Genomic DNA, 25022 nt, shown 5'->3' with positions numbered 1-25022 from the left:
GCGGATGGGCAAAGATAAGACGGGATGGATGGCAGTGGATGGCGATGTACTCCGTCCCATTGCTTCTGATTAGATCGGGCGTGGACGCTTGCCGCCTACGTCCGTCATCAACCAGGGCACACCAGCTCACCTCCGAGTCAGCGTTATAGACGTGCTCGACCTGCGCTCGCCTTGCTCGGAGAGCCTCAGACTGCCCTTTGATGTCGCGTATTGCGACCCTCCCCAAACTGGCCTGCAGGAACGTCGAACGAGGCGACCGGGCCGCTGGGGCGACTGCCTGCAATGCGGGCGCACAGCGTGGTTTGTCGGCAGCGCCGCTGACGTGCAGTGCTGTGAACCTGTGCACCTCAACGCTCCGGAGAAGGCTATCGCACAGACCATGAGTGAATGACGTTCTCGGCCATTCCGCCGTAGTGCGAAGGCCAGTCGTCTCGAGGTTCTTCCTTTGTGGTTGGACCGTGGGTACCCTTACCACCGCGAGGCCGCTTTGCCACTGCTATCCACCCACTGCCACGTCCCACCACCACCGCTGCGGCTGACAGCTTGTTAAGCCCAAAGAGGCAGGTACCCTCCTTTCATTTGTCCTTGTCCGTGCGCCGAATTGATCTGTTTCTTTCAGGTCCTTCCAGGACAGCCTCTCGTCCCCGGGACCTATCCTATCCCTCCTCTGTATCCTGACTCGATAGCGTCCGCAGGACTGCCTGCCTGAGCCCAGGGCTCAGAGAATGCGCGGCTCCGATGCCACCGCCTCCCACTCCGAGTCATGTTGCCGGTCAGTCGCCATACCCCGATATATGCGACGGCGGAACTCTCGTTTCACGCCCTACCAGCTCCTGTACAAACGGCAAATTTTGAGTATCCTTGACAACGATTCAGTCGACGTCTCTTGGCTGTCATATCTCAAAGACACCTATTATCAGGCTCGCTAGCATCTCCACTACAAGCTTCAACCCGAGAATGGTATACTCAATAGCTGTACATCCGTTCCGGGATCTTACCTCATTGCTTCTGTGGCTGTAGCGCTTCGACGCGGTATATATACCCTACGCTGCTGTACTGCCTTTTCCTCTATCTCAACCCTCGCCGTCCATGTCCGCCCCGTTCTTGTAAGTGCTCTTCCTGTCGTGTCTATTGCTCGCATCGCTCACATAGTACCAGTACTCCTCACCATGGTCAAGGCACCACACCAATGATGTCGATGAGCGAGCACAGTCCATTCGGTGGACATAGCCCGCTTACTCCCGACCTCGATTCCTTCGATGAATCTGGGGTAAGTTGCCAGGCACGACGCCTTTCGACCACGCTCACATTGTTTGTCTACACAGTCTATGGAGTTTTCCATGATGTCGGACTACGGGCAACCGGACACGAGTGGTTTTGCAGGTTACACCATGGACAACATGAACTTCTCCGACCCCCATACCACCCCCCTGCTCTTCAGGTCTCCGACAGTTGACATGGGGCCGTCCTTACCGTATGGCCAGGGCTACCCTTCGTTGGTTGATCCTCTCAGCACTCAGACTCCCTTGCGGCAGCCCCAGATCCACATCGACACGACGGGATACGGCTCGCAATCATCGCTGGCGAGCGTCGACGGACTCATTAGCCCGTACGATACGCTCGGCCCGATATCTCGCCGTCCGAGTTTGACGACGCCTTCGACGTCGACGAGCTCTCACCTCACTACTCCTGAACACTCGCCGGGTGATGTCATTCGGTCGCAGGAGTATTTGAAGCCAAACGCTTCGCCGATTTCTCCGTCTACGTCATTGACGACCATGTTTGAGCAGCAGGTGTGTACCTTCTTTCAGTTTTTGTATCGTCCCATCACATCTAACGCAACTCCAGGCCATATCCCTGCAGACCGATTATCGTCCCAGATCGGCTATCAGGACAGTGACGGAGCTCGCAAGGGAGCACATACCGCCTTTCGATGGCACACTTGTACCTCAGAAGACCTATCGCCCGCACACACAGAGCGACCGGCGCCGCTATGTCGACGATGTCGAACTAGAGCAGCCTATCATGTTCTACTTGCAGAACCCGCAGCGCTGCGGTATAACCCTTCAAGACGCCTTGAACGGCAAGTTCATGGACCTGATGGGTAGAGATGACCACATGTTCATCAACCGTGGGCCCTCCGTCTCAATACGACTCATGGTATGTGATGAGCATGCGGTCTATGCAACACTGGACGCATCGGTGGAGAGTGAAGTCTGATCACGGTGTATAGTGGCCCGGTTACGCTCCATGGAGCAGGCAGATCCCTACGAGAGACTTCCGCTCGCCGCCTCAGCCTATCACGAAGGCCAAGCTGGCGAAGAACGTTGCCAAGACAGTGCAGCGATTCATACATGTATGTGTTTTGCCTAGCCACATGCCTTAGCTGTTTGCAACTGCCCCCCTAATCACACTACTAGGATATGGAGCAGCGTCCAATGGAGGAGGACGCGAACCCTGTATGGCGTGTCGGTGCTGGACACATACAGCTGCAAGATTTGACATTAGTCGGACTGCAGCATGTCTCCATGGGCAGTTGGCAAGCCTACGTCGTCCTCCGCCCCGGACGTCATTAAGCTATCTGCTTCATACCCCAACCACCATTATATACACCATCGTGCTTCACTCCCATCCCTCTGCGTTGCCTTTTTTGTTGATACGTGCGAAGGACGTGGGTACCCATTCAGACCCTCGCCGAAGCATGGATTCCTGTTCCTCGGATCTTGGAGGGGTCACTGCGTCCCGGACACTTCTCGTATGCTACGGTGCTCTGTTGCTCTGTCACTCTCCCAATCTGTCATGTGTATATCCATAGCTCTGTCTCTTGCTTCGGTTCTCTCGATGTTATCGTCCTCACCTGAATCCAGTAGCTCTTTGCCGTAGCCTTTGACATTGCTCGTCGGCTGGGCATGTAACTACTAACATACCCGAGCTCTGTACAGCCACTCAGCGATTCGATTTTATGCAAATATAGTGGACAAGTACTGTCCGCTTCATTGCTCCTTCTTGCGATACTTCAAGACGTTAGTGTGGGCGCGAAACTGTCATTAGCTGCATGCGGCGCGGGCAGGAGACACCATTATAACGGTATGCCCGCTCAGCCGCCGTAGGTACTCGTGCAGGCCACGGGTGTATGTTCATATATGGGCCATCGCTTGTTCTGCAAATAGTGCATCCGAGAGGAGCTTCCCATGCTTTTGTTCATTGTTGTAAGTCCACGGGCAGCTTCGGTCCGCATGGTCAGTCCTTGCACCCGGAAGTGGAAGGTCTTGTATTTACGAAGATTCATCTCGACATCGTCCCTTGGCCTCCCTGCCTGGGCAGAATCAGAACACATGCCTTCCCAGAGAACACTAGTGCCCGCGCGTCGCTTGACCTGTGGAAGGCCGGCATATAAAAGCACTCCCCGTGGCGTTATCTCGATATGCAGATCGACCGTCGCCCCCGTCAGACCTCGCCGCTTCATTAGCGGCAATGTTGACGCAAGGCGACATTGCTGTCGCTTTGGTGCAGAAACAGGTCATGGTCGTGCAAGGTACGTGGCCGTCGATGACGAAAGTGAGGCTTGACAATAAGGCGAACTCACAGGCGCGCGTACGCATAACCTCCGAGAACGCTGGCTCGACGTGCACATATTCAGCCCCTTTGGCGACCGCCTGTTCCTGGCATCCAACGTCGCCTCTGCTCGGATATTGTCAACCGACATCCTTACCATCTTTCCCTCTGACGACGCCGTCCATCTACCGGCAGATGGCACCCTCGAGCTACATCCCAAGGCATTCTCAGAATTCGTGGAGCTGAGGGATCGAATGCAGAAGAAGTACGAGCAATTGCTCAGGGAATGGTTCAAATGCTAGCCGCGACAACTTGCGGACCAACGCCGCTTCGTCTTCTACCCAATCCTTAGCCTGAGAGTTACGCAATATTGTATCCGTAGACATCACCTTGTTGTATTTCATTCCTTCTGCTCCGACCCTGGCGGGCATGTCAGATTCAGTATATATGCCTCGAGACACATTCTTAGACTTAGGACCAACGTTGAGGTCTCAAAGACATCATAGGACCGGTAATGAAGCGGCTGGCAATAAGATATCATCATAAAGAAGACCGAAGCGATAGCACTCATAGGCAAAAGATACGTGGGAGATACGTGCAAAACAAACCGAAGAAAGAGGCGTCATGCATCTGGATCCCTGTAGACCTACAGATCAAACAACGGTTAGCCATGACTCGGATTAATCACACAGCGTACAGTACCTTTAGATCCCATATTCGGCCTACTTTCCGCTCTTCCTCCGCATCCTCACCCTCTTCAGAGTGGATCTTGAGGCCACGCTCATTCGCGAGATGCAGAAGACAGATGAAACAGAAGCTAGTACTGATTTCCTCCAGCTTGTCTTTAGGATACGTCTTCTGTAGTCCAGAGATGACCGAGGTGAACTCGCGAGGTTCCGTGGGATCGGTGGCGGGACGGTCGTCAACGTCCTGTTACAGTAAGTCAGCATTCGGTTGAATGTCAGAGACAATGCTTAGTACCATAGCATCGTCTTCGTCATTCGCGCCATCAGCTTTGGGGACAACGATATCCAAGCCTTTCCAGATATTCTCCTTCAGCTTGCGCACGTCCACTCGTTTCGCACGCTTGGCATAGTTGACGAACTCTGGACGCACACGCCGCGTCAGGCCCTGAGTTGCAGCAAGAAGATCTTGTTCTCCGGGCTCGATGCTTGCTCCATTCGCGCCGTCAACGCCATCGAAGACATCGTCGAAACCACCGGCCTCGTCGAAATCATCATGGAAGAATTGGGTGTTGAACGGAATCCCACCGTCATGCGTGGCTGAGCAAGGAACGTTAAGCTCGATTTAATCAGAGTGAGAGAGAGTGACGACTCACAGTCGTCGCCATCTTCTACTGCCCGTCCAGCCGCCTGTTCAGCCGCAGCTTGCGCCCAGAAGTTCTCGTCGATCTCTTCATCGCCCCGTCCTTGGACATTGCGGCCACGCATCTTCAGCTGGATTGAGGCAACAAACAAGCATAGTCAGCACGAGGCGTTAAGCGAACGTACAGAGCACATACAGAAAATTGTGGCTTGAGGAACAGTGTCACAAGCTGGCGGCTAGAGAAGTGCATGTCGTCGGGGAGGGTCTGATCATTCCGCCGTTCCCTCTCCTTGTCTTTTGCTGATTTCCTCTTGCTACCCTTGCGACCCGATCCCTTGCCCGACGATGGGCCCGGCAGAGTAATACCCGCGCCACGCGTGACAGGCGCGAACAGCTCCTTCGCGAGAGTTTTGGGATCTTTCTCTGAAGGCGTTAGGAAGCCGATCTTGAATGCTTCCTTCTTCTCACGCTTGGCTTTGGGAGCTGCTTCCGATGTCTCCGCTGAAGGAAATAAGCCCAAATGTCCTATGCACCCGAGGGACAATAACAACTTACGTCTCCTGACGACTCTGCGCAGCTTCCAATGCTCAGGACCAGCCCAGTTCTTGAGGAAGGTTTGGTCAAAGTAGTCCATCATGAGGCCGCCTTCCTCTCCATCCGCCATGGCCATGATCAAATCGCGCTCGTTTGGCGGTCGACGAGGATCAAAAGGTACGAACGCGCCGGTATGAGCGCGCTCTCCCGAGGCACCGTCTGGTCCATCTGGTTGTGAGTCAGGCTCCATGTCATCTCCAGGGGCAAAATCGCCGGGAGCGTAGTCTTCCGCGACTGCTTGGTCGCCCATGAAAAAGTCCTCCACCGGCGGCCCATTTTGATCACCGTCGACTTCCATGGGTGCCCCATTATCTTGGGGATTGTCGCCTTCGAACGCGTATGGTTCATCGTCATCGGCGCCGTCGTCGTAGTTAGGGGTCTGATCGCGGAAGAGTGTTGCGTCGTCAAACGAGAAGTTATCCTTGGAGAATGAAAAGCCCTCCAGAGAATGACATATTGCCATGTCGTCGAGCGCATCCAGATCGGGCAGGAACTGCTCTGGGGATGATTTGAGTACATGTTAAGAGCATCGAATGACGGAACGCTCACTCCGGAGATAGCTCAGGTCAACCAAGTCTTCAGGCTCCATGAGCGGGTCGTCTTCATCGCCTGCACCCATTGCATCACTTGCGTCAAAGACCACACGCAGACTACCCTGAGCACCCTCGCCCAAACTGAGATGGTTCATCAATAAGCCCTGAGCACCACCCTCGTCGAAATCCGCACATGTCTTTCGGAAGAGGGGGTCAACAGTGAACTCCAGGTCTAGCTTCTTGCTCCGAAGCTGAGTAAGATTCTTTGCAAGTGTGGATTCCGGACGGTGAGCCTTGCGCTTACGCTGACTCTGTCCGGGTTCTTGACCGTCGGGATTGTCTAATGCTGCATCGTCGTCGTCGTCCGGGCGGCCTTCATTGGCAAGATTGCTAAGAAGCTTTCCCGTCTCGGTACCAACGCTGTCTACACGGCTCGTCCAGATCTTCACGCATCCGTCGAGCGTACAGGATGCCCGCTGAAAGTTGATCGAGTTATCCGTGTTGTTGCGCAGCAAAGACATGTCGTGGAAGTAGTCGATCAGCGCGAAGTTCCAGGAGTTGGCGGCATTGATTTTCTGCGCGTGCCTGATGAGTACAGCGCAATATGTGAGTGAAGCGTCTGCGTACATTGTCTGTAGCCATCTTCATCCATTCCTCGAAATTCGAGCTCATCACGTCAAGGGGGACGTTGATGATCGGCGCTTGCGCGACAGACAGAAGCTGTTGTTTCTGTCTGGCTTGCGCAGCTGCAGTTGTAGACCCCTCTGCGCCACCATGTTCACCGTTCGCGCCAGTGGACGAGGGCCCCGCCTCGGCCGAATCGGTGATTTGGACGGCCGTGGCTACCTTCGCGGACTTGCGTCGCCTGCGTTTCTCTGCCATATCGTCGTTGATGTTCACGGACTGCAGTGGCGCGCGTCCAGGATCAGAGGTGAAACTGTCTTCATGTTCGAGGACGTAGACGTCGCTGAGGCGTTTCTTCGACATCGTTCGGAGCGTCGGTCGTGGGGTAGGCACGTCCTCCTCGGGCTCAGTGTCGCCCTCGTCGTCGCGTGATTGGGGGTTTTCGCGCTGGGTGGTCTGGCGGGCCGTACGCGTCGGAGGCATGATGGGGTCGATGTGATGCGCGACGCGGTGGATGGTCGTGGTTCACGTTGAACCGTGGTCACGCGTCTCCACGCGTCGAGGGTGCGCACGTGACCGCCCCCGCGATTGTGGCTGTCAGCCTGTACTTAGCCTGTTGTTCACTTCAGATTCTCGTTCCTTTCCTCGACGTTGGACGAGGCTTCATTCGAACTCGTCCACCATTCCAGTATGCAGACCCTTCCCAGTGCATCTGGCTCCCAAGAACCCGAAGATCCAGGCTTTGCCGCGTTGCCTTCTCGTCTTAGACGTCGCATTGACCGTGCTTTCGAAGAGGCGCTCGACTCCGTCGCAGGGCCTCCGAGAAAACGTCGTAGACGTGACGCGGATCCCGATCCCGGGACTGGCGCAGCGGCACCTGAGGCGGGAGGGTTCCTGCTTGATGATGAGTCTGGAGGCGACCAGCCAGGAGGATTCCTGGTTGACACTGCAGCCACACCGGAAGGCTCCGTTCCAGATTCCACTGCTGAAGACGATGACTCTGGTACTGCTGAAAACGAAGCGAACGTCAAACTTCCGCTCTCACTCATTCCTCACGCCTTGCAACTACTTGACCTGCAGCCAGATGACGAAGACGTCCTCGCTGTCTTCAGACATGCAGCTTCGGGGTGGGAAGACCAGGCCCGTTCCCGCTCGCGCCCGGATACCTCAGACGAGCCATATGTCGGTCGAAAGGACTGGAGAGCCGTGTGTGCCGCCCTGCTTGGGGGCGACGAAGATGACACAGGCGTCGATGACGGGCGCCCTATCGCGGAGGACGCATCTAACGAAGGCGGCGAACTGACTCCACTCGAGAGCTCAGACTCTGAGGATGAGTACGAGGCCAGCGAGCTCGAAGGCGACCCATCCGATGCAGAGGACAACGCTTCTGACGATGAGTACCAAGAAGGCGGCTTCATCGCTACCAGGGCCAGGGGCAAGGAGTCTGCGACTATACGCACGTCCAAACGACCGTCACGGAAACCTCGTAGTTCACTCGCGACATCCGATGACGACGAGGAAACGGGGGACCCCCGCACTCATCCGCTCACCGCCCGACAACGCCTCGAAAGCCGTCGTACATTCGCTCTCTTCTTCCCTGACATGCCGGACTCGCAGCTCGACAAGCAGAGGATCATGATCAAGGACATCACCCGCGCGGCAAAGCTGCTCAAGGAGAAGATCACTGCAGAGGAGGTGTGTACCTGTGCATTCTGTGTGAAAGCTGCAAACGGTCGCTGACGGGCGCTCCGATATTCCTGCCCAAACTAGACCGTCGAGATGCTCGAGATGTTCTCCAGCTCCGCCGACAAGTCGATGAGCCTCCAAGACTTTGAGCGGATGATGATGACAGCCAAGCTAGCCTAGCTTGTGCCTCAAGTCTCTGTCGCGTATCTGTCCAATAACATGGCCACGTCCCAGTACCTCGAGGCAGCGTCTGGCCAACAAGCGCGTTTCATGGACGGCTCGTCTAGTCGACACTTTCTGACTATCGGCGGCGGTGGAGTGTCCGAGGCCGGCACTTCGGACCTAGCCGCACGTCCTCTACTCTAACGCCATCGCCAAACTAGTGCCAAACTCCTCCCTTGGCACGCACGTCAACTTATCACCGCGCCCGTCCGGACGGTGGAAGTTCCGTAGGTCGCTTACTCACCGCGACGCCACTCGGAGGACCCGAGGCGGAGCGCATGGGCAGGGAGGGGTGCGGACCATACGTACGATACGGAGATTGTACTGTTATCATCCTAGCGAGCCTCGAGCTCACGCCTGTCTTCACCGCGTTGAACCATAATGCCAACCCGACCGCGAACATCGCTATCACCGCAGCCTACATCCGTATCACCCCTCGCGAACCAGGTTATGCATTATCACGACACTTATCGTGGGAGTCGCGCGACGTGCTAGAAGGTTGACCTTGTCACATCTCTGCAATCCGACAAGATACAGGCATCATACCCTGACTCTGCCTTCCAGTCGTCTTTGGCGGCCTCTGCCATCGACGTCGCGTCCTTAGTGAGGATGATGCTTGCAATCATTGCTCCCGGCTTTGAGATCAGAGGTTCTGCCAGAATCCAAGCTTGTATGCACATTCAAGTTGACAGTACACCGAGGATGTTCCGCATTATACGATCATTGCGGCTAGGAAGTATACTGCAGAGTGCATACTTCCTGCCAGTACGCGAACCCTCGGGGTCTACAATACCACATACGAAGGCACGATTACTGATTCCCAGCCGTGGTTGCGTCGATATCTTCTCGCCGCCGATTATTCACGTACGCACACCAGAGGGGTGGAGATGTAAAATGAGCGGTATCTCGATAGCAATGTGATACATCGTGAGCCCCGACAAATAAAAGACTAATCGTTACACATTACAAAGTCGTCAACATTAACATATCCGGCGAAGGGGAATCGGGCCCATCGTCCAGTGCGGCCTCCTCCGCCTCATTACAACAGCACCAAGCAGCCGCCTCGGATAAACACGAGGGGGGTGCTCAGACCTTTTCGTCGCTCGCCTTCTCGTCGTGATGGCGGTCCGCGACGTGGTCCGCAACGTGTACGTCGTTCGCGACGAGCTCCCGGCGGTACGCGACGCTGGAGATGGGCGTCGAGTTCTGGTAGAGGAGGTCGATCTGCTCGAGCGAGAGGCCCTTCGTCTCGGGGATGAAGAAGTACGTGAACACGAACGCGCCCGCGCACGTCGAGCCCCAGATGAAGAACACCTTCGAGCCGAGGTTCGCGTTGCCCGCGCCCGAGTTGACGAGGTACGGCGTCGCGTAGCTGATGGCCCAGTTCCAGAGCCAGTTGGACGCGACGGACAGCGACATCGCCTTGGCACGGACATTGAGCGGGAAGATCTCCCCCGTGATAATCCAGGCTGCCAGCGTCCGTCAGCGTGTGATCTGCCATCCGGGGCAAAGATAGCACGTACCAATGGGACCCCAGGTCGAGGCGAAGCCGGCGATGTACAGGCAAGTGAGGGCAATGAGCGCCTGCTGGCCAGCCTTGTTGTCGACGGAGATGGTGACGCCGACGATGGCGATGATGAACTCGCAAATCGTCATCCACGCAGCACCCCAGAGCAGGAGCGAGCGGCGACCGAAGCGCTCGACACCCCACATGCCCGGGATGGTCATGCCCACGTTGACAATGTTGGTGGCAACCGACACGAGGAAGGGGTTCGCGATGCCGGCCTGCGAGAAGAAGGTTGTGCCGACTGCACGATGCTGTCAACGAGCCTGCAGCGTCACAGATGGCAAACGGCTACTTACAGTAGAAGATGAAGTTGATACCGGTGAGCTGCTGCCATGCCTGAATGAAGATACCAGACAAGGTGCGGAGGCAGATCTTGTTGTGCGTGATGCGGAAGCAGTCGAGGTACGAGCTCTCGCCAAGCGCACGCTCCTCCTCGAGATTGGCCTTGATATCGGCAATCTCGACCTCGACCTCGGGGTCGGTGGGCGAGAGGCTAGTGAGGCGAGCGAGAGACTTGGCAGCCTGCTCGTGCTTGTTCTGCTTCACGAGCCAACGAGGTGACTGTTGATGGGAAAACGGGTGAAACTCAGTTACATGGCACGGAGATGCGGAGAACGTGAGGTACACACCTCTGGCAGGAAGAACATGCCGGTGAAGACGATGAAGGCCCAAATGAACTGGATGGAGGTGGGGATCCGCCATGCAGCGTGGCTGTTGCGGTCCTTGGTCGCGTTGTTGATGACGGACGCGAGAAGAAGACCGATGGTGACGGCCCACTGGTAGCCTGCAACGACGGCACCGCGGATCCATTTGGGTGCGCACTCAGACTGGTACATGGGGATGAGGGTAGAGACGAGGCCGACACCGAGGCCGGCGAAGACACGGCCGACGACGAAGGTAGCGATGTTGTGGGAGCCGACCTGGAGGGCAACACCGAGGACGAAGACTATGCAGGCCAACTGGATGCCGTGACGACGACCGAGGATATCGGCGACGGGCGCGCCGAAGAGGGCACCTAGGGAGGAGGGGGAGATGAGGGCAAACTCGTTAAGACGCGTCCAATGAGTGCTCACCGAAGAAGGTACCCGCGGAAAGGATGGAGACTACGAGGGACTGGCGTTGTGACGGGAGGTAGTAGCCGCGAGTACACGAGGTTGTGTTGATGATGTCGGCGGGGCATGGGTCACCAAAGAGCTTCAACCAGTCGAGCATCTGGATGATACCGCTGATGGTACCGGTATCGTAGCCAAAGAGGATACCCCCAAAGGCGGCGAAGGCGGTCATGGCAATGCCGGCAAGCTTGCTCTTGGGGGCATTGGCACCGATGCCATTGCCGGACGCGATGATGGGACCGGGCATGGCTGCGTGAGGGAGAGCGGTGGTGGTGACCGGAGCGGGGCGGGGTGCGCGCGGGGGGTGGGGGTGGGTGTCGAGGGAACAACGACGACTCGGCGTTGGAGGGAGGCGGGCATGGCTTTATATGCAGTGGGCGGCGGGTAGGAGAGGTGTGTCCGAATGGGACGGGCGCCCAAGGCCGCATGGAGGGTTGATGATCAGGGAGATGGGATCGGGTGCTAGGCACGGTTCCGTGTGCCAGTCCCCAGACGAGGCGGTTGTGGGGGTCCGGGGATGGCCACAGGCCCAGCACGCCCAGCCCCCGCCCCGCCCAGCCAGCGCATCCCGCCCCGCGCCTGGCCTCGTCGCTGCGCAGGCCCTCCTCCAGCCTGCTCCCCCCCGCGAGCCTTGGCAGTAGCATGCCGTCAATCTCCCACCAAACAGCGCTATGCGGCCCTCACCTGTGATCCGAACATCTGTCTCTACCGGCCGTTGCTTGTGACCAGGCGAGGACACCCACAGCACTCGCTCGGGCCATGTCGAGGGATCCCTGCATTCCGCACGTCGCGCCCATACTGTTTCTCCGCGCGCGACGTTCCGGGATCCGTCTCGTACGTCGCTAGGACGGGCGCCGCGCGTGCACGATGAGCCTCCGGGCCAGCAGCTCGACGTCCCTCGCGGATGGGATTCCACGCACCGGGTTCAGGCACCCCGCGAAAATTGCATCCTAGCACCGCGCCATTCGACCATCGAGACAAGCGTGCAGACCCCGCATCTGCCCCGCCCGCGTCTACCCCGAGCGTGATCGCACGAGACACGCGTACGGGACGCGCGGTTTACGCGCTGCTCGACGCGTCGGACGTTGCTGACGCGTCTCTGCATCGCGGCTCGGCGTGTAGAAGGGCGTCGAGCAGCTGCAGACCGAGCTGGGTACGCTCCGAGGTCGCTTCGTCGGACGCGCTTCGATCGAGCCGCCGGTCCGATCGAAGGTCCGCCCCGAGATCCGGGCGCCTTCCGTATTGGGACCGCGTGCGCCCTCCTGTGATTGGCTCCCGGTACCGCCTCCATTCCCCAGCATCTTCAGACTGGCCGTGTACGCCACCTGACCGCCTCTCCCAGCGCCCGCACACGCCGGACAACTCAGAGGTTGCTCACCTGTCTTTCATCAAAGGGAGCGAACGCGATCATTCGATTTACACACGGCGGCACGGAGCCTCTCGTCTCGCTTGAACGGTTTGTTCGCCCGCCGGCTCGCGCACACTGCACCCGCCTCGCGATCGCGGCTGCACTGTGCCTGTTTCCTTCCATGCGCGTAAGCTCCTCCCGCTGTCCGCGGTTTCGTCTGCAAATATTCTGGCAGCGGAAGATCCGGGGCAGCCCACGGGGTTCCCGGTGTGTTCTCGCGCACGGGTGCACTGCCCGCGTCGGACGGTGAGAGCTGTCAGGGCCACAGAGTTTCGACTCAGACAGAGTCCAGAAATTAAACTCTGCGGGAGTGGGACGGAGGGAAGGATCGAAGACAAATGCATGTGATTCTTCCCCGCAGTGGCGCCTATGCGGGGAACGAAGACGGTGGCTGCCTTCGCACAGCCAGAAGCAGAAGCGGCCATCCTCCACCGCCAGATACAGATCCTCGCTCCCAGCCAGCACTCCCCCGTTGAATGACATCCTCTTGCGCCCCCTCTGAGCCCTTGAGGCAACACACTCCCGCCGCCTCCCACGCCTGCTGTGCGTCTGAGAGTGGTGCACGCGCGTCCATCTGATCCCCCACGTCGCCGTTTACCTACTCGCGCGACAGGCCCCGATCCCCGCGCCCCACGGTGCTCGAGGTTCCATGATCCTGCCCAGCGCCGTGCGATTCTGACGGCTCACGCCTTCTTCGCAGCCACGCCTGCCAGTGCATCGATGGCCCGCCCCGCCATTTCCTGTCTAGCGTCGCGCGATGTGGGGCCCCATGCGGGGGCCCATCACGAAATTTACCCCCTGGGATGCGCAGCGGGGCGGCTTCGTACAGGACGATCTGTTCGCGGGCACTATTCGTCTATCGGACGTGGACGGCGGCGCGGTTACACGTCGTCCAACCATGGACTACGGGTTTCCCAACCTGACATCGAAGTTTGCGTTGACTCCGCGTGCAGGACGGTGTACCCCAGCATGGCCGGCGATTGGCTGAGGGCGTGTCCGTACGAAGCGGAGAAGGGCGCGGAGAGGGTGCCAGATCCAGATCAACGCAACGTCCCGACTCAATCGACAACCTTCTCTCGATCAGCCATAGCCTACTATAGCAATGTGATCACTCTCGCGCCCCTGTGGCGCCGTTGAGCCTCCCGGTACGACACCTCTTGACAATGTCCGAGACGTGGTACGGAGCATCTGTCTGCGCTTGCATTGCGCGCTGACAACCATTATGTTTCGACAAATTTCATTCGCTACATAAGTATGTCCAAACACTTGGCACGCCCATATTTTACACAACGCCGCGCGCCGCCTAGAAATACACGATATCACAGAGCTTCTCCACTGGCCCATGCCTCGATCCCGCTCTTCGCCGCTATCGCGACGCGCTCACGCACTCGCGACGAAGCCCTCGAGGATGGTCTTCACACCCCACGCTCCCGGGTCCGCGATGTGCTCCTTCTTCAGCCTGTCGCCCTCGACATACGCGCTCCGCCCCGCCTTCGCCTCCAGATTCCGCGTCTGCAGCGCCGCTGCCCCCGCCTTGTCCACCGCGCCCGTCAGGTCCGCGCCCCGCGACGACGCCAGCGCGTTCACGAACGCGTCCAGCGGGTCCACGAGCGTGCGCGACGGCGGCCGCGCGCGCGTATACGTGTAGAGCTTCGTCAGCGCGGACGAGAGCGCGGCCGACCACAAAACAGGGCTCAGCGTGCTCGCGCCGCTGTGGTGCGTCTGCAGGCCCTGCGCAAGCGCGGAGAAGAATATCCTAGGCACGATCGTGAGTGCCCGGAGAGATGCATGATCACCCTGCTCGTAGAACTCACGAGTAGAGCGCTCCGCTCGTTCCGCCCATCTGCTCCTCTGCCACCTTCGATACCGCGATGACAGATCCGACGACGTCCTCGCCCGTGATCTGGCCGCTCTCCAGGGCCTTGAGCACGCCTGCACGCCCACGCTGTCAGCTTCCTCCGCGCACCACCCCGCACAATCCACGCACCGTTCGCACCGTCCTTCAGTGTCAGCCCGCAGTCACCGTCACCTGCGATACTGTCCATCCTGGTGATTTCCGGCTCCGCCTCTATGATCGCCTTGCATGCCCTCCGCACTGCCGCGTCGAACGCCTTCGCATCCTCTACGCGCAGCTTTGTGCTCTGAGAGACGCCTGCCGGGCGCGTTCCCGCCGTCTGCTTGATCTGCTCGGCGGGCGGAGCGGGCGCCGCCGCGGAAGCCCACTTCCAGCCTGGGACGTCGGGCTTTTCGTCAAGCAGGGAGAGGAGCGACTCCGCGGATGGTGCAGACGAGTCCGAGCCGTCGGGGAGGAGCAAGAGTGTGATGGAGAAGCCGGGCATGTTCAGACTGGTCTGTATCATCGCGAGCTCAGGGGCCGCGGATCCGCAAGACACGCAACACGCACCATGAACGTTCCCGCAAGCACCCGCTCGATCACAAAGCCCTGCTTGTCCAACGCGGCCCTCGTCTCCCTCACCACACCGGGCAGCTCGAGCTCGCTCGTCCCCCCCAGGTTGTTCACCAACAGCACGACGCGGTCCTTCCCCTTGAACGGCACGAAGCTGCGCTCGGGGTCGGTCGTGCTCGTGAGGAGGTCGAGGAGCTGGGGGACGAGGTCCGCGAGGGGCGGGACCGGCGCGAGGCGGCGGTTGCCCGGCTCGTTGTGGATGCCCATCCCGATTTCGATCTCGGACGGCGCGAGGTGCGAGTCGCCCGCGGCCGTGCCCGGGACGTGGCAGTGCTCGAGCCCGACGCCGATCGTCCCGACGTGTGCGGCGACGTACTCCGCGATGGCGTACACCTCGTCGAGGCTCCCCCCGCGCTTTGCGAGGGCCCCGGCGATCTTGTAGACGAGGCAGGTGCCCGCGAGGCCTCTGCGATAGGCGAAGCGGGGTGGGACTCAGAGTCTCCTTGGAGTGGGAAGAGGCGCGACGTACCTGCGGCCGACGATCTTGCCCTGGGTCTTGCCTACTGCGACGTCGTCACCGACGATCACGAACTTGACCTTGTCCGACTTTTCTGGGTGCTGCGCGGCGTACTGTTCCTTGGCGAGACCGAAGTTGAGGATATCGCCGGTGTAGTTCCTGCACGGCCGCACTCGTCAGCTTCGTGCGATGCCTCGCACCTTGAATGGAAACCTTACTTGACAATGATGACGGTTCTGCGAAGGACGAGGGCGTGATTGAGCGCGGCGAAGACCGGACGGCAGAAGCACGACGCACCCCTGCTCGTTCTCGACGAGGTCGATGGCCCTGCGGACCTGGCTTGTGTTGGGTGAGGCGAAGACGGTACCGCACGCGGCAGCTGTGAAGAGGTGAGTAGCGCGCGGGACACAGGACGGAGGACGCACCGGTCAGCATCCCGTCGCCTGCACCCGGCCATTAGCATGACATCGTCGCGCGAGAGACAGACGCGGTGCGCACCGACATAGCCTGCGTGGGCAGGCTCGTGCCCCGACCCGCCTCCGCAGATCAGCGCGACCTTCGAGCGGTCCTGCTTCGCCACATACACCACTGCGCAGGGGTCTCAAGTCAGTCGACGGCGACAGGGCGAGGGCGGGCACGTTCACCTTTATCCGCGACGTCGAGTGCGATCTGCGGGTTGAGGGCGCAGAGGCCCTGCAGCGACTCTACGACGAGGTTCTCGGGGGCGTTCAGAAAGTGTTTCGCTGCACCGTGGTACATCGCCGCATAAGTCACCGTAGACACCGTGAGCGGGCATGCGGATACGCACATTGTACAGACATGACCGGGCGACCGTGCAGAGACCAGTTGGCTGTAGTGGTGGAGAGTGGATGTTGTGTCGTCCTGCGCTCACCGACGGGCCGTTATATACCAGCACAGACCACGGCGCGTCCCGCCGGCCCCTAAGCAGCTACTTCGTGAGACGAGAAGATAGGCTTGTGACCGCGACGTCGCGGTGTCCCGAGGCACCAGACCCGCCGCGCCCCTCTCATGCGCCCCGGCCATCCGGACGTCCCTCGACCCCTCCTGCATCCGTACGCCCTCAGGCCTCAGGTCTTGCAAACTGTAGACTTGTGTATATGTCTGGTATGTAGTATTGACAGCATGGGATGGGCAGTGCCCAGGCGGAATGACATTGGCAGGATTTCGTGGAGAAGGTTGTACCTGCGTATCCCGAAGAGCATCATCTGGACGACGAGCTCCAGCGCATAACTGGTGAACGGCCCACCTTTCTGATCTCGTTCATCATGAGTAGAACGCGTGTACCACCGAACATGATGCAATGAATAGCAATGCCGTGACAGACACGACAGCAGCTGCAGGGGCAATCTCCATATGTTTCCAAGAATAATCACTGCAAACATGTACAGTACTTCGAGCACCGCACCCTTTGGCGCGTCACGGTCCGCGCGCGTGCAGAGGCACATCGCCGTATCTCGAAGGCCAATCGCCCAGATTGCAGTCTGTACGAGCGGAATGAGATGGAAATAGAGGGCTGGAGCCGCCCGTAGGCCCTCTGCGCTATTTTTGCTCAACAACCGTCTACATTGCAGACATCGTCGCAATCTGTGGGTGTCTCCAGCAGTGGCCAGGTCCATCCAGAGCAGTGGCAATAACTCGTAGTCCAGTTCGTCCACAGGTAAACATAGGTCGCAGTGGAGATGGGTTCGACCGAGGCCTTTGAGTTCGTACGTACTGCACGTACGTCCAATGTCGCGAACGGAGGTCAGTCAGAACGCCTGGACCGGGCATCCTAATTTAGTGCATTGTTCAAAGCGTTTGACGTCGTAGCTTAATACACGCATCTGGTCTATCATACATGCAATACTAGTATAGGTGTTGTCGATCATGGTCGTGAGTCATAGAGTCCTCTGCCAATCTACCCGTGCGTGCGTGTGCAACGCCCGTTGCTGCGGCACGACAGCTACCGACAGCATCGTCCGGTTCATACCTACGTGTCAATATCCGACATGGCGCTGCTCGCCTCTCCGACGGCGGCAGACGGATCCGTCTCGTCATCCGACACAGACATCTGGCTGCCAAGCATCGTCTGCAAGCCGCGATTCACCCCCTTCACCCTCGGCCCCCTTGCTGGCACATCGTCGTCGGACTCGTCGAACGATATGGAGATCGTTCGAGTCTCGCCGAATTGACTCGCAAGATCACCGCCCGACCACCCTTCTAAAGGGTCTTTGCCGTCCAGGTCCGGATCGGGCTCCGCCTCGTTAGACGACGTGGGCGAGTTCCTGGACGACGACGACGGATCGGGGAACTCGAACTGATGTGTAGCCAGTGCGAGCGGGTCGAGCGGGGTCTGCACGAGGTCGTCGTACTGAGCGTCATCGAACGACGGCGGCTCGCCGTCATCGAGCGGAGGCGGGGACGAAGCGGGGGACGAGCGTGCGTTTGACTGGGGTGTCGGCCAGCCGTTGTTGTAGGAGTCCGCCACAAGGGACAATGCCGTGAAAAACGGGAGCTTTGAATCTCTCTGCGCAGGAAGAGCGTCTAGCTGGTTGGATTCCGACGGAGGTGTGGGCAGCTGAACGACGCTGTCCTCTTCAAGCTGAGGCAGCTCCGCGGCTTTTTGTCGAGCGGCCTCGATCTTCTCGTGACTCTTGCCGCCAATAGGTCGACTTGTCCGTCTGCGATAGAAGAGGAGGTAGGCGTTGGCGTTCTGCACGGCGGCGTCAGATCACCTATCATCACCATATACAAGCGAAGACACATACCACAGAAGCGTCAGCGTGGGCAGGGGTGACATATGAATCGTCGAAGTGGTACCACTTGTCGGTGACGTGGTTGTACGCGTACGCACGGTAATGTCCGCCGCCCAAGCCACCCATGTGCTCGTCAACAGCGTAGAGATCATACACCAGCGGTTCTTCGGTGTCGCCCAAGTCAAGCTGTGTGATGTCCACACCCTGCTCTTTCAGGCGCTCAGCGACCTGGCGCTCGCCGACCATGCTTGAGATGTCCAGGCCCTCCACAGGGAAGTCAACAAGGACGTCGATCTTGTCTCGAAGTGTCCGGCTGTTGCTGAAGCGCTTCAAATGTACGACAAGAACATCTGGCACCTTCCACAGATCGAACCGCTTCGTCGCCTGCTGGTGCTTCTTACACCGCGGGCAGTACCACAGGTCGTCCTCGCCAAGCTGCTCCTCCTTCGTGAACTCATCCAGACAGTCTTGCAACGAGATCCCGCGGGTCTTCTTGGCAGCAGCCGCTTCCCGACCCGCAGTGTACTCCGGATGCACGAACTCCGTCCAGCTGCTCCACTTCGTATGTTCGAACTTCAGGCGGTCGCCACCGAAGTAGTAATCCTTCATGTTCTCGTCAAGTTCGCAGAAGAAGGCGTCACCCTCCTGCAAGAGCTCGGGAGTCGAATCCTCGCCCGACATATTCTTCGCTATCTCCATGCGCTGCTCGAACGAATCGAAGCCCTGGCTAGAATTGTGACTGATGCCCGTGCCAAACTTCTCGTTCCCAGCCTGGACATAGAGTTTGAAGATGTTGCGCTTGAACCCAATCTTGCGTGGTTCGCCATCGAGTTCGACGTCCATGTTCTCGTCGTCCTGGACCATAGTGCCCTTCTCGTCAGTGATGTCGCCCTCCTCCGGTGCCGTCTCGTGGACAGTGATCACGTCGCCGTTTGGGATGATCTCCGTAAGCGAGTCTGCAGCTGGCATACCCGCGATAGGGATCTGAACGGGCTCCATGGACGACGGAGAGCCCGCCTCCCAAGTGAAGAGGTCGCGGACGTTCTCCGTCCACCGCTGCAAGCGATCGGCGACGGCGTCGTACATAGCGTCCGGGTCGATCGCCTGCTGATGCGTGATAACAACGACGAAGGGATACCCGAAGAGGTTCTGGCTGCGGCCGAACGACCGCTTAGGCGTGTTCGTGTCGCACAGAACGACGGGAAGAATGAAGGGGTCCTCAGGACTGGGCTTGTACGTCCTGCTCTGTTGAGCATGACAAGGAAGTTCGAAGCAGACTATGATATCGTTGTCGGCCATGTCTCCCACCAGGACGGTGTCGTCCAGGTTCTTGTAGAATCGATGACTGAATACTTCCAGCGTCAACAGCTATCCTGCCGTTAGTACATTCACGCCTTCACGCCTATGACAAGATACACATACATTGTCTGGGTTGGCTTCCATCCACCGTCCCAGCAGCTGCCGTAGCTCTTTGAACGATGCATCCCGGTTGATCTCTATAGGAACCTGTCCGAGCGTTAAGAGGCAGAAAAGCGAAACTCACACTCGTTACACACCTTCACGTGGGGTTTCGTCACATCCCACGGTATGTAATAGACATTGTGCCGCCATTTCTTCTGGATTGGCAAGGGAAGCGTGAGGTACATGAACGGATCAAAGGTTATCGAGACCTGCATTTGGTCGCCTGAGTACGGCTGTAGGACACATCAGTACGGACTGTACTGTACCTTGGAGCATTCTGGGCAGACGAGCGTGCTTTGATACTGTCCCTGGAAGAGATCGACGATGACGCTGTCGTTCCGTTTCATGTAGCCTTGCCACGACTCGTTTGCAAGCTGGACCAACTCCTTGTCTCCCCCACCTTCCCAGTCGGGCTTCTCCACATACGGCTTCTTCAACACTCGGTTCAGATCCTCGTGCAGCCCGTCAAGGAGAAACGCGACCAATTCTTGTGAATCGTGCTGCTGATAGCCACTGAACTGGGGAGCGAAGCGTGACAACACTTGCTTGAATTCTCGAGGCGAGTAGGATGTGCTGCCGGAACCCGGCGTCCAGATGCGCTGCAATAATGCACCAAAAGCTTGTGCGATAGCGCCGCCCATGCCGAGAGGGTTATCAGGGTTAAGCTCCTCCTCGAAGACACCGGCTGGACAAGCATCAATAAATCTCAGGTTGGCCGATAATACTGCTGCGACCCACTGAGGAAGTAGTCCGCGAGTTCCTTGGTGTGTACCAAGCATTGTAGCGCGGAGTTCATGAAGCATGTATTGCCCCTGAAGAAGTGGTGAGCGGGGCTAGTATCGGATGTATCTGCGCTTACATGTTTCCCAACCCGAGGGTACCTGGTTCCGATCCCCCACCTTTGGATCGTGTGGCGACAGCAGAGGAGCCGATCCTATTTGACGCATTCGATAGAAACGCCTTCGCAGGAGACGATGCGACGTTGCTCACACTTGTCGGGGAAGTTCTCGCCTGAATCAGGTCAAAGAAGTCGGCTTCCGCACCGAAAAGCTTCGGTGTGATTTGTGTCACAGTTGATTGGGAGTTCGAGGTCGATGCGCCACCAGGTTGGGCGGGGACTTCCTTCGCATCGACAATCCACTTCTCGTCTTCCTTGAATTCTACGACGAACGAATCCCCCGCCTCTATGAGCTCTTCCTCTACCGTTGATTGAGTACGACTGAGCATCGTCCCGCCGCGTTGCTTCAGCTGCTCCGGACTGCAAGATAGTTGATCCCAAGACGAATCGCCCTCCGGTAGTCTCCAGATCCGAAGGTGACGTGAATCGCCAGGGGCTACAGACGATGCGAGTTTTTCCCAAAGGTCCTCGGTTGTGTCTTTGACTGAGACAGCCACGAAGTGCGGTGGCATACTAACGCCTGGAACAGCATTGCTCGTGAGGACATGCACCTTGAGCCGTGGCGGATGGAGTTCGAGGGTGGGTTCCGACTGATCACCCCGCCCTATGACTTTACGGGGTAGCTCGTACCGAGCTTGGCCATACCTGCGGGAAGTTAGCACTGCAGCAGTGATTGTGTCGAGCTGACACTTACCACTCGGTGAACCACGTCCATACTTGTTCCGGAACGAAGACATAATCGTCTGCACTCAGTATTTGGTTAATAATCTCTCCTCCAGCCACTACAATATCGGTATTGTCGACTGGACCGAGGTCTTTTTCGTCGACCGGACCTTCCTTGTCGACCTCCTTCGCCATGGCTTTCCGCCATCGCCGATACCATGAGCTCGAGACGACGTGCCACGTATCACCGACACGCATAGGTGCTTGGATGAGAGACCCCACCGAGCTCAGCCTCTCCTCTGGCGAAGATGTGGCCATCGTATTCGAAGGCCCAAGGATATTCGTAGACGGGTCCTCTCCTTGTTCCGCCATGTACGCATCAACGTCTGAGTCTTGGATGGAAAGTGATGAGACCCCTTGCGACTGGGACGCCCGCACGTTATCCTGCGAAGGGTCTTCGGAGACGGCCCGCTTTGGGGAGGATGAAGAGGGCTCAGACTGCATCGATTGGGAACGTTGTCTTTTGCGAGTGTTGACGGTGTCTTTGGGGCTCAGGGAAGGAGAGGAAGAAGGAGATGGGGGAGTGAGCATAGCACTATAATGGACGCGGATAGAAAAGAAAGCGAGTGAAGCCGGTCCCGTCAAGAGCACCGTGTAGAGCGTTTCAAACACGGACGCGTGGCCGCTCTACGCGACTTCAAGGCCTTACTAAGCAGGCTTTCAATGGGTCATTTATCGTTGATTATCAGTGCATAAGTGCGACGTCAGGTGACCATTCAATGTCACTATGCCCCAGTCCTCGCCGTTAACAGTCATTACTGTACCCCTCGACTTGGCCTTGACATTCACCCACCTCACTCCGGACCGACTCTCAGGCTCGCTACCAGTGATCCTACGCTCAAAGAGCCCTCCTGCTGTGCATCGGAGGCCGTATTAGGCCCCTGCTTTGTCAAGCTCTTGCCTCAGTGAAGTCAATCACGCTCTCGGCTGTGGTATGAGCAGAATTCCGCCTGGCTTGCTCTACCTCACGATATATAACACAAGTCTTCGACCCGCGTCGCTCACTTCACCGGACGATGAGGATGCAGAGGAGCAGGCTCAAATACTCTTCTATACCGCTCGGGAGCGAGCCGTCTCACGCGACCGAATGCTCAGACAAGTCGGGCTTGCGAAGGCCCTAGTCAACTTCTCAGAGTAAGCATCCGATGCCGTTGCAATGACTCACATTCGTAAGACTTGTACACAGCATGTTCAATTCAGAACAGGCGTGCGAGAACGTGCACTCGCAGACTCGGCGAATGATCACGATTGAAACCGAGCCTGACTACTGGATCCACGCAGTGAGTATGGGCATCGCTCGACGACGTGCGGCTATGTTACATCGCAGTTACTGAACCTGCAGATATCCATTAGTGCATAGAACTCGCCAAAACCCCTCGGTCTGCTCCTTCCAAAAGGAAAGGAAAGGCGAAGGAGAAAGCGAAGAGCGGCGAATCGCCTGCTCAAGAGCAGATATACGAATGCCACGATTCTTCTGTACATGACGTAGCACTTCGCTCCCATATCATGCGTGGTTACGATGATTTCAAGGTATGACCCCCTTCTTTGTGAAGTCACACTTGTTCATACGTTGCTGCCTAATTGCTCAGTTGATTCATGGTTCCTTCACCTCCATCCTAACCAGCCTAGGTCAACAGGCGTTAGAGCTTCAACTCGAACGGTTCTTCACGGTTTGGGCGTGGAGATGGGATATCGAGCAGCATACTGACTTTTCTGCCGACCTCGGTATGCCGGCTTCTATGTGACCTCTGTGCGTCGCTGATGGGCGTATTCAGGCTCTAGTCTTCACCCGATGGCACCCTCCCTCGTACCTATTGTCGATGACTTTGCGAAGGTTCTGCTGGATGAAATGTCTGTGTTCGTACTCGAACCCCCATACGTTATACCCCCGACGACCCTAACTTCCCGTCAACTACCCCCCTCACTTCTTCGTCACGTCATTTCGCGTATCCCACCAGCTGTCGTCGCACAACCCGTAGCCCCTCCGGATCCCCCAGTCGAGCAAGCCACAAGAGATTCGGCAGTTGCGCCTGCGAGCATCACGTCGCGCGGCCTCGACCCAAGCATTGTCGCCCAAGTGACTCAGAAATCGGTCGAATCAGCTGCCCTGTCCAGCTTTGTGACGATGTCAAGTGTGACTCGTGCCATGGATCCGCGTCAGCTGAAGTGGGGATGGCCTGGTTACCTCACGTTCGGAAAGGGAACGGCGACGAAGGCGCCCGATGTACCGCCTTCGCCAGCAGATCCTCAAACGAGCGAGAGCGCATCTACAGCGGAGTCTGGTTCTAGCGAGACCTTCGAGATTGAAGTACGTGATGGACATCTGGACGTTCCGGAGCAGCGCAAGTCTATAGACGTAGATCGGGAATCTCTGCAAGAGGCCCTCTACACCCCACAACACCTCTCACCGAATCTGTCCATCGCAGGATTACCGGCGGAAGAAGAGGAGAAACCTGACGAAGAGAGTCCGAAAGCAGATGAAGTTGAAGCACCAAATCAAGAGGTTCCCGCCGATCGCGACGACGCTCAAGCGATCTCACCAGCATTTTCAGTCATGCACAAATCCCTCGATGTTGACGTGGCGGAGAAATCTCCACCGGTATCTCCTGCACCAACACTACGGCCAAGTACGATCCATCTAGCCAATTCCGCTGACCTTCTCGTTACCCGTAGACGACGTGTCTGGCAATTCACGGTGCGCGCGCTCGCTAAGTCTGCTGGAAACAAAGGCATTGATGATGCCTAGAGCGATGGTCTGACAGTTGTCTTTTTGTCCGATGTCGAAGGTCATGAACCATCGGAGCTCATACCGCGAAGCATGAAGATGGTAGATTATCTGCGGGAAGAGTCAAACCGTCAGCAAACCAAAGCGTCAGTTTTCCGATCATCACGGCCGATGCGCGCATTGACTATATTGCCCAGGGCCAGTGAGAAGTCGATGTTGCCGTCAGCGACGAACATACTGCAGCCGCAAAGCGCTCACGTACTGGCGGTGAACGGATACACCGTTTCCTCATCTCGCCCGCTGCCTAAGAATTCCGAGCAGCTGTATCATGCGAAGCAGATGTTCCAATCGTGCGTAACAAGACGTACACACTACTCATCCATGAATCATGTTTTAACATGACTAATAGTGATCACGACGTATCTGAGGTGTTCTCTCGGGGACAGAATCCTCAACATTGGCACGTCGCCAAACGCCGACTAGAGATCATTGATCAGCCCGACCAAGCTCAGGTTTATATGGAGATTGCGCGGAAGGAGAGCAACCTCACGGATGTCGATAACGAGGTAGCAGCGGTTGTCCGCAGTTTTGTTGAACAAGACGATGGCCGAGGTTTGTTAGTCGAGTTATAGATTATTGCATTTCGCGGTTGCACCACATTGGACGACGCATCATCGGAGACAATCGACGCTCTTACGTCCGTCCGCAAGGCGGAATTAAATTAGTTACATTTCTCGCGAGATGTTCCTCTTCAACTTGTACTGACCCGCGTCAGTACTTGTATCATTCAAAATGATGGTCCCCAACTTGCGTCGTGACTCGTCTTGCGGTTTAGCGCCGGAAGTTCGATATGTCATCACGTGGATTCAGAATTTGTGACGGGTGATGGCGAGGCGCCCGATGCTGCA

The 25022-nt window shown here is 57.7% G+C and overlaps 8 protein-coding genes across 8 annotated transcripts; 4 read left to right on the top strand and 4 right to left on the bottom strand.

The window, feature by feature from the left end:
* The first annotated feature begins 1083 nt into the window (after positions 1 to 1083).
* On the top strand, positions 1084 to 3006 carry C8Q71DRAFT_746403 (uncharacterized protein). The gene is made up of 4 exons (XM_047923068.1): positions 1084 to 1793; positions 1849 to 2160; positions 2234 to 2356; positions 2421 to 3006. Exons 1-4 carry the CDS (start codon positions 1329 to 1331, stop codon positions 2574 to 2576), a joined length of 1056 nt encoding a protein of 351 aa, XP_047781872.1. The 5' UTR covers positions 1084 to 1328; the 3' UTR covers positions 2577 to 3006.
* Positions 3007 to 3238: 232 nt separating this feature from the next.
* C8Q71DRAFT_746401 (uncharacterized protein) lies at positions 3239 to 4031 on the top strand. Its single transcript, XM_047923067.1, has 2 exons — positions 3239 to 3535; positions 3589 to 4031. The coding sequence occupies exons 1-2, from the start codon at positions 3475 to 3477 to the stop codon at positions 3855 to 3857; spliced, it is 330 nt and encodes a 109-aa protein (XP_047781871.1). The 5' UTR covers positions 3239 to 3474; the 3' UTR covers positions 3858 to 4031.
* On the bottom strand, positions 4032 to 7168 carry C8Q71DRAFT_846653 (condensin complex subunit 2/barren). The gene is made up of 8 exons (XM_047926644.1): positions 6636 to 7168; positions 6025 to 6583; positions 5437 to 5973; positions 5078 to 5382; positions 4895 to 5012; positions 4537 to 4838; positions 4258 to 4485; positions 4032 to 4201 (listed from the first exon to the last, which is right to left on the bottom strand). The coding sequence occupies exons 1-8, from the start codon at positions 7113 to 7115 to the stop codon at positions 4178 to 4180; spliced, it is 2553 nt and encodes an 850-aa protein (XP_047781870.1). The 5' UTR covers positions 7116 to 7168; the 3' UTR covers positions 4032 to 4177.
* Positions 7169 to 7322: 154 nt separating this feature from the next.
* On the top strand, positions 7323 to 8498 carry C8Q71DRAFT_795348 (uncharacterized protein; the record flags this gene model as incomplete). Its single annotated transcript, XM_047925601.1, has 2 exons — positions 7323 to 8327; positions 8403 to 8498. The coding sequence occupies 2 exons, from the start codon at positions 7323 to 7325 to the stop codon at positions 8496 to 8498; spliced, it is 1101 nt and encodes a 366-aa protein (XP_047781869.1).
* Positions 8499 to 9543: 1045 nt separating this feature from the next.
* Positions 9544 to 11592, bottom strand: C8Q71DRAFT_482615 (MFS monosaccharide transporter). Its single transcript, XM_047918836.1, has 5 exons — positions 11181 to 11592; positions 10737 to 11122; positions 10404 to 10668; positions 10064 to 10348; positions 9544 to 10009 (listed from the first exon to the last, which is right to left on the bottom strand). The coding sequence occupies exons 1-5, from the start codon at positions 11464 to 11466 to the stop codon at positions 9627 to 9629; spliced, it is 1605 nt and encodes a 534-aa protein (XP_047781868.1). The 5' UTR covers positions 11467 to 11592; the 3' UTR covers positions 9544 to 9626.
* A 2255-nt stretch (positions 11593 to 13847) lies between these two features.
* C8Q71DRAFT_746388 (dihydroxyacetone kinase) lies at positions 13848 to 16534 on the bottom strand. Its single transcript, XM_047923066.1, has 11 exons — positions 16360 to 16534; positions 16196 to 16294; positions 16050 to 16139; positions 15977 to 15994; positions 15849 to 15930; positions 15770 to 15787; positions 15564 to 15710; positions 15032 to 15500; positions 14615 to 14978; positions 14442 to 14559; positions 13848 to 14383 (listed from the first exon to the last, which is right to left on the bottom strand). Exons 1-11 carry the CDS (start codon positions 16370 to 16372, stop codon positions 14008 to 14010), a joined length of 1794 nt encoding a protein of 597 aa, XP_047781867.1. The 5' UTR covers positions 16373 to 16534; the 3' UTR covers positions 13848 to 14007.
* A 777-nt stretch (positions 16535 to 17311) lies between these two features.
* On the bottom strand, positions 17312 to 22003 carry C8Q71DRAFT_746382 (cysteine proteinase). The gene is made up of 8 exons (XM_047923065.1): positions 21361 to 22003; positions 20628 to 21311; positions 20507 to 20580; positions 20035 to 20453; positions 19864 to 19977; positions 19730 to 19813; positions 18320 to 19675; positions 17312 to 18264 (listed from the first exon to the last, which is right to left on the bottom strand). The coding sequence occupies exons 1-8, from the start codon at positions 21918 to 21920 to the stop codon at positions 17542 to 17544; spliced, it is 4014 nt and encodes a 1337-aa protein (XP_047781866.1). The 5' UTR covers positions 21921 to 22003; the 3' UTR covers positions 17312 to 17541.
* Positions 22004 to 22151: 148 nt separating this feature from the next.
* On the top strand, positions 22152 to 24988 carry C8Q71DRAFT_746380 (uncharacterized protein). Its single transcript, XM_047923064.1, has 8 exons — positions 22152 to 22523; positions 22576 to 22669; positions 22743 to 22919; positions 22979 to 23114; positions 23165 to 24084; positions 24136 to 24260; positions 24312 to 24464; positions 24524 to 24988. Exons 1-8 carry the CDS (start codon positions 22324 to 22326, stop codon positions 24744 to 24746), a joined length of 2028 nt encoding a protein of 675 aa, XP_047781865.1. The 5' UTR covers positions 22152 to 22323; the 3' UTR covers positions 24747 to 24988.
* The last annotated feature ends 34 nt before the right edge of the window (positions 24989 to 25022 follow it).

The sequence above is a fragment of the Rhodofomes roseus genome (assembly GCF_022264815.1).
Source record: "Rhodofomes roseus strain CIRM-BRFM 1785 chromosome Unknown C8Q71scaffold_5, whole genome shotgun sequence".
NCBI classification, from domain to species: Eukaryota; Fungi; Basidiomycota; class Agaricomycetes; order Polyporales; family Fomitopsidaceae; genus Rhodofomes; species Rhodofomes roseus.
This window is presented reverse-complemented; position numbering and strand designations above follow the sequence as displayed.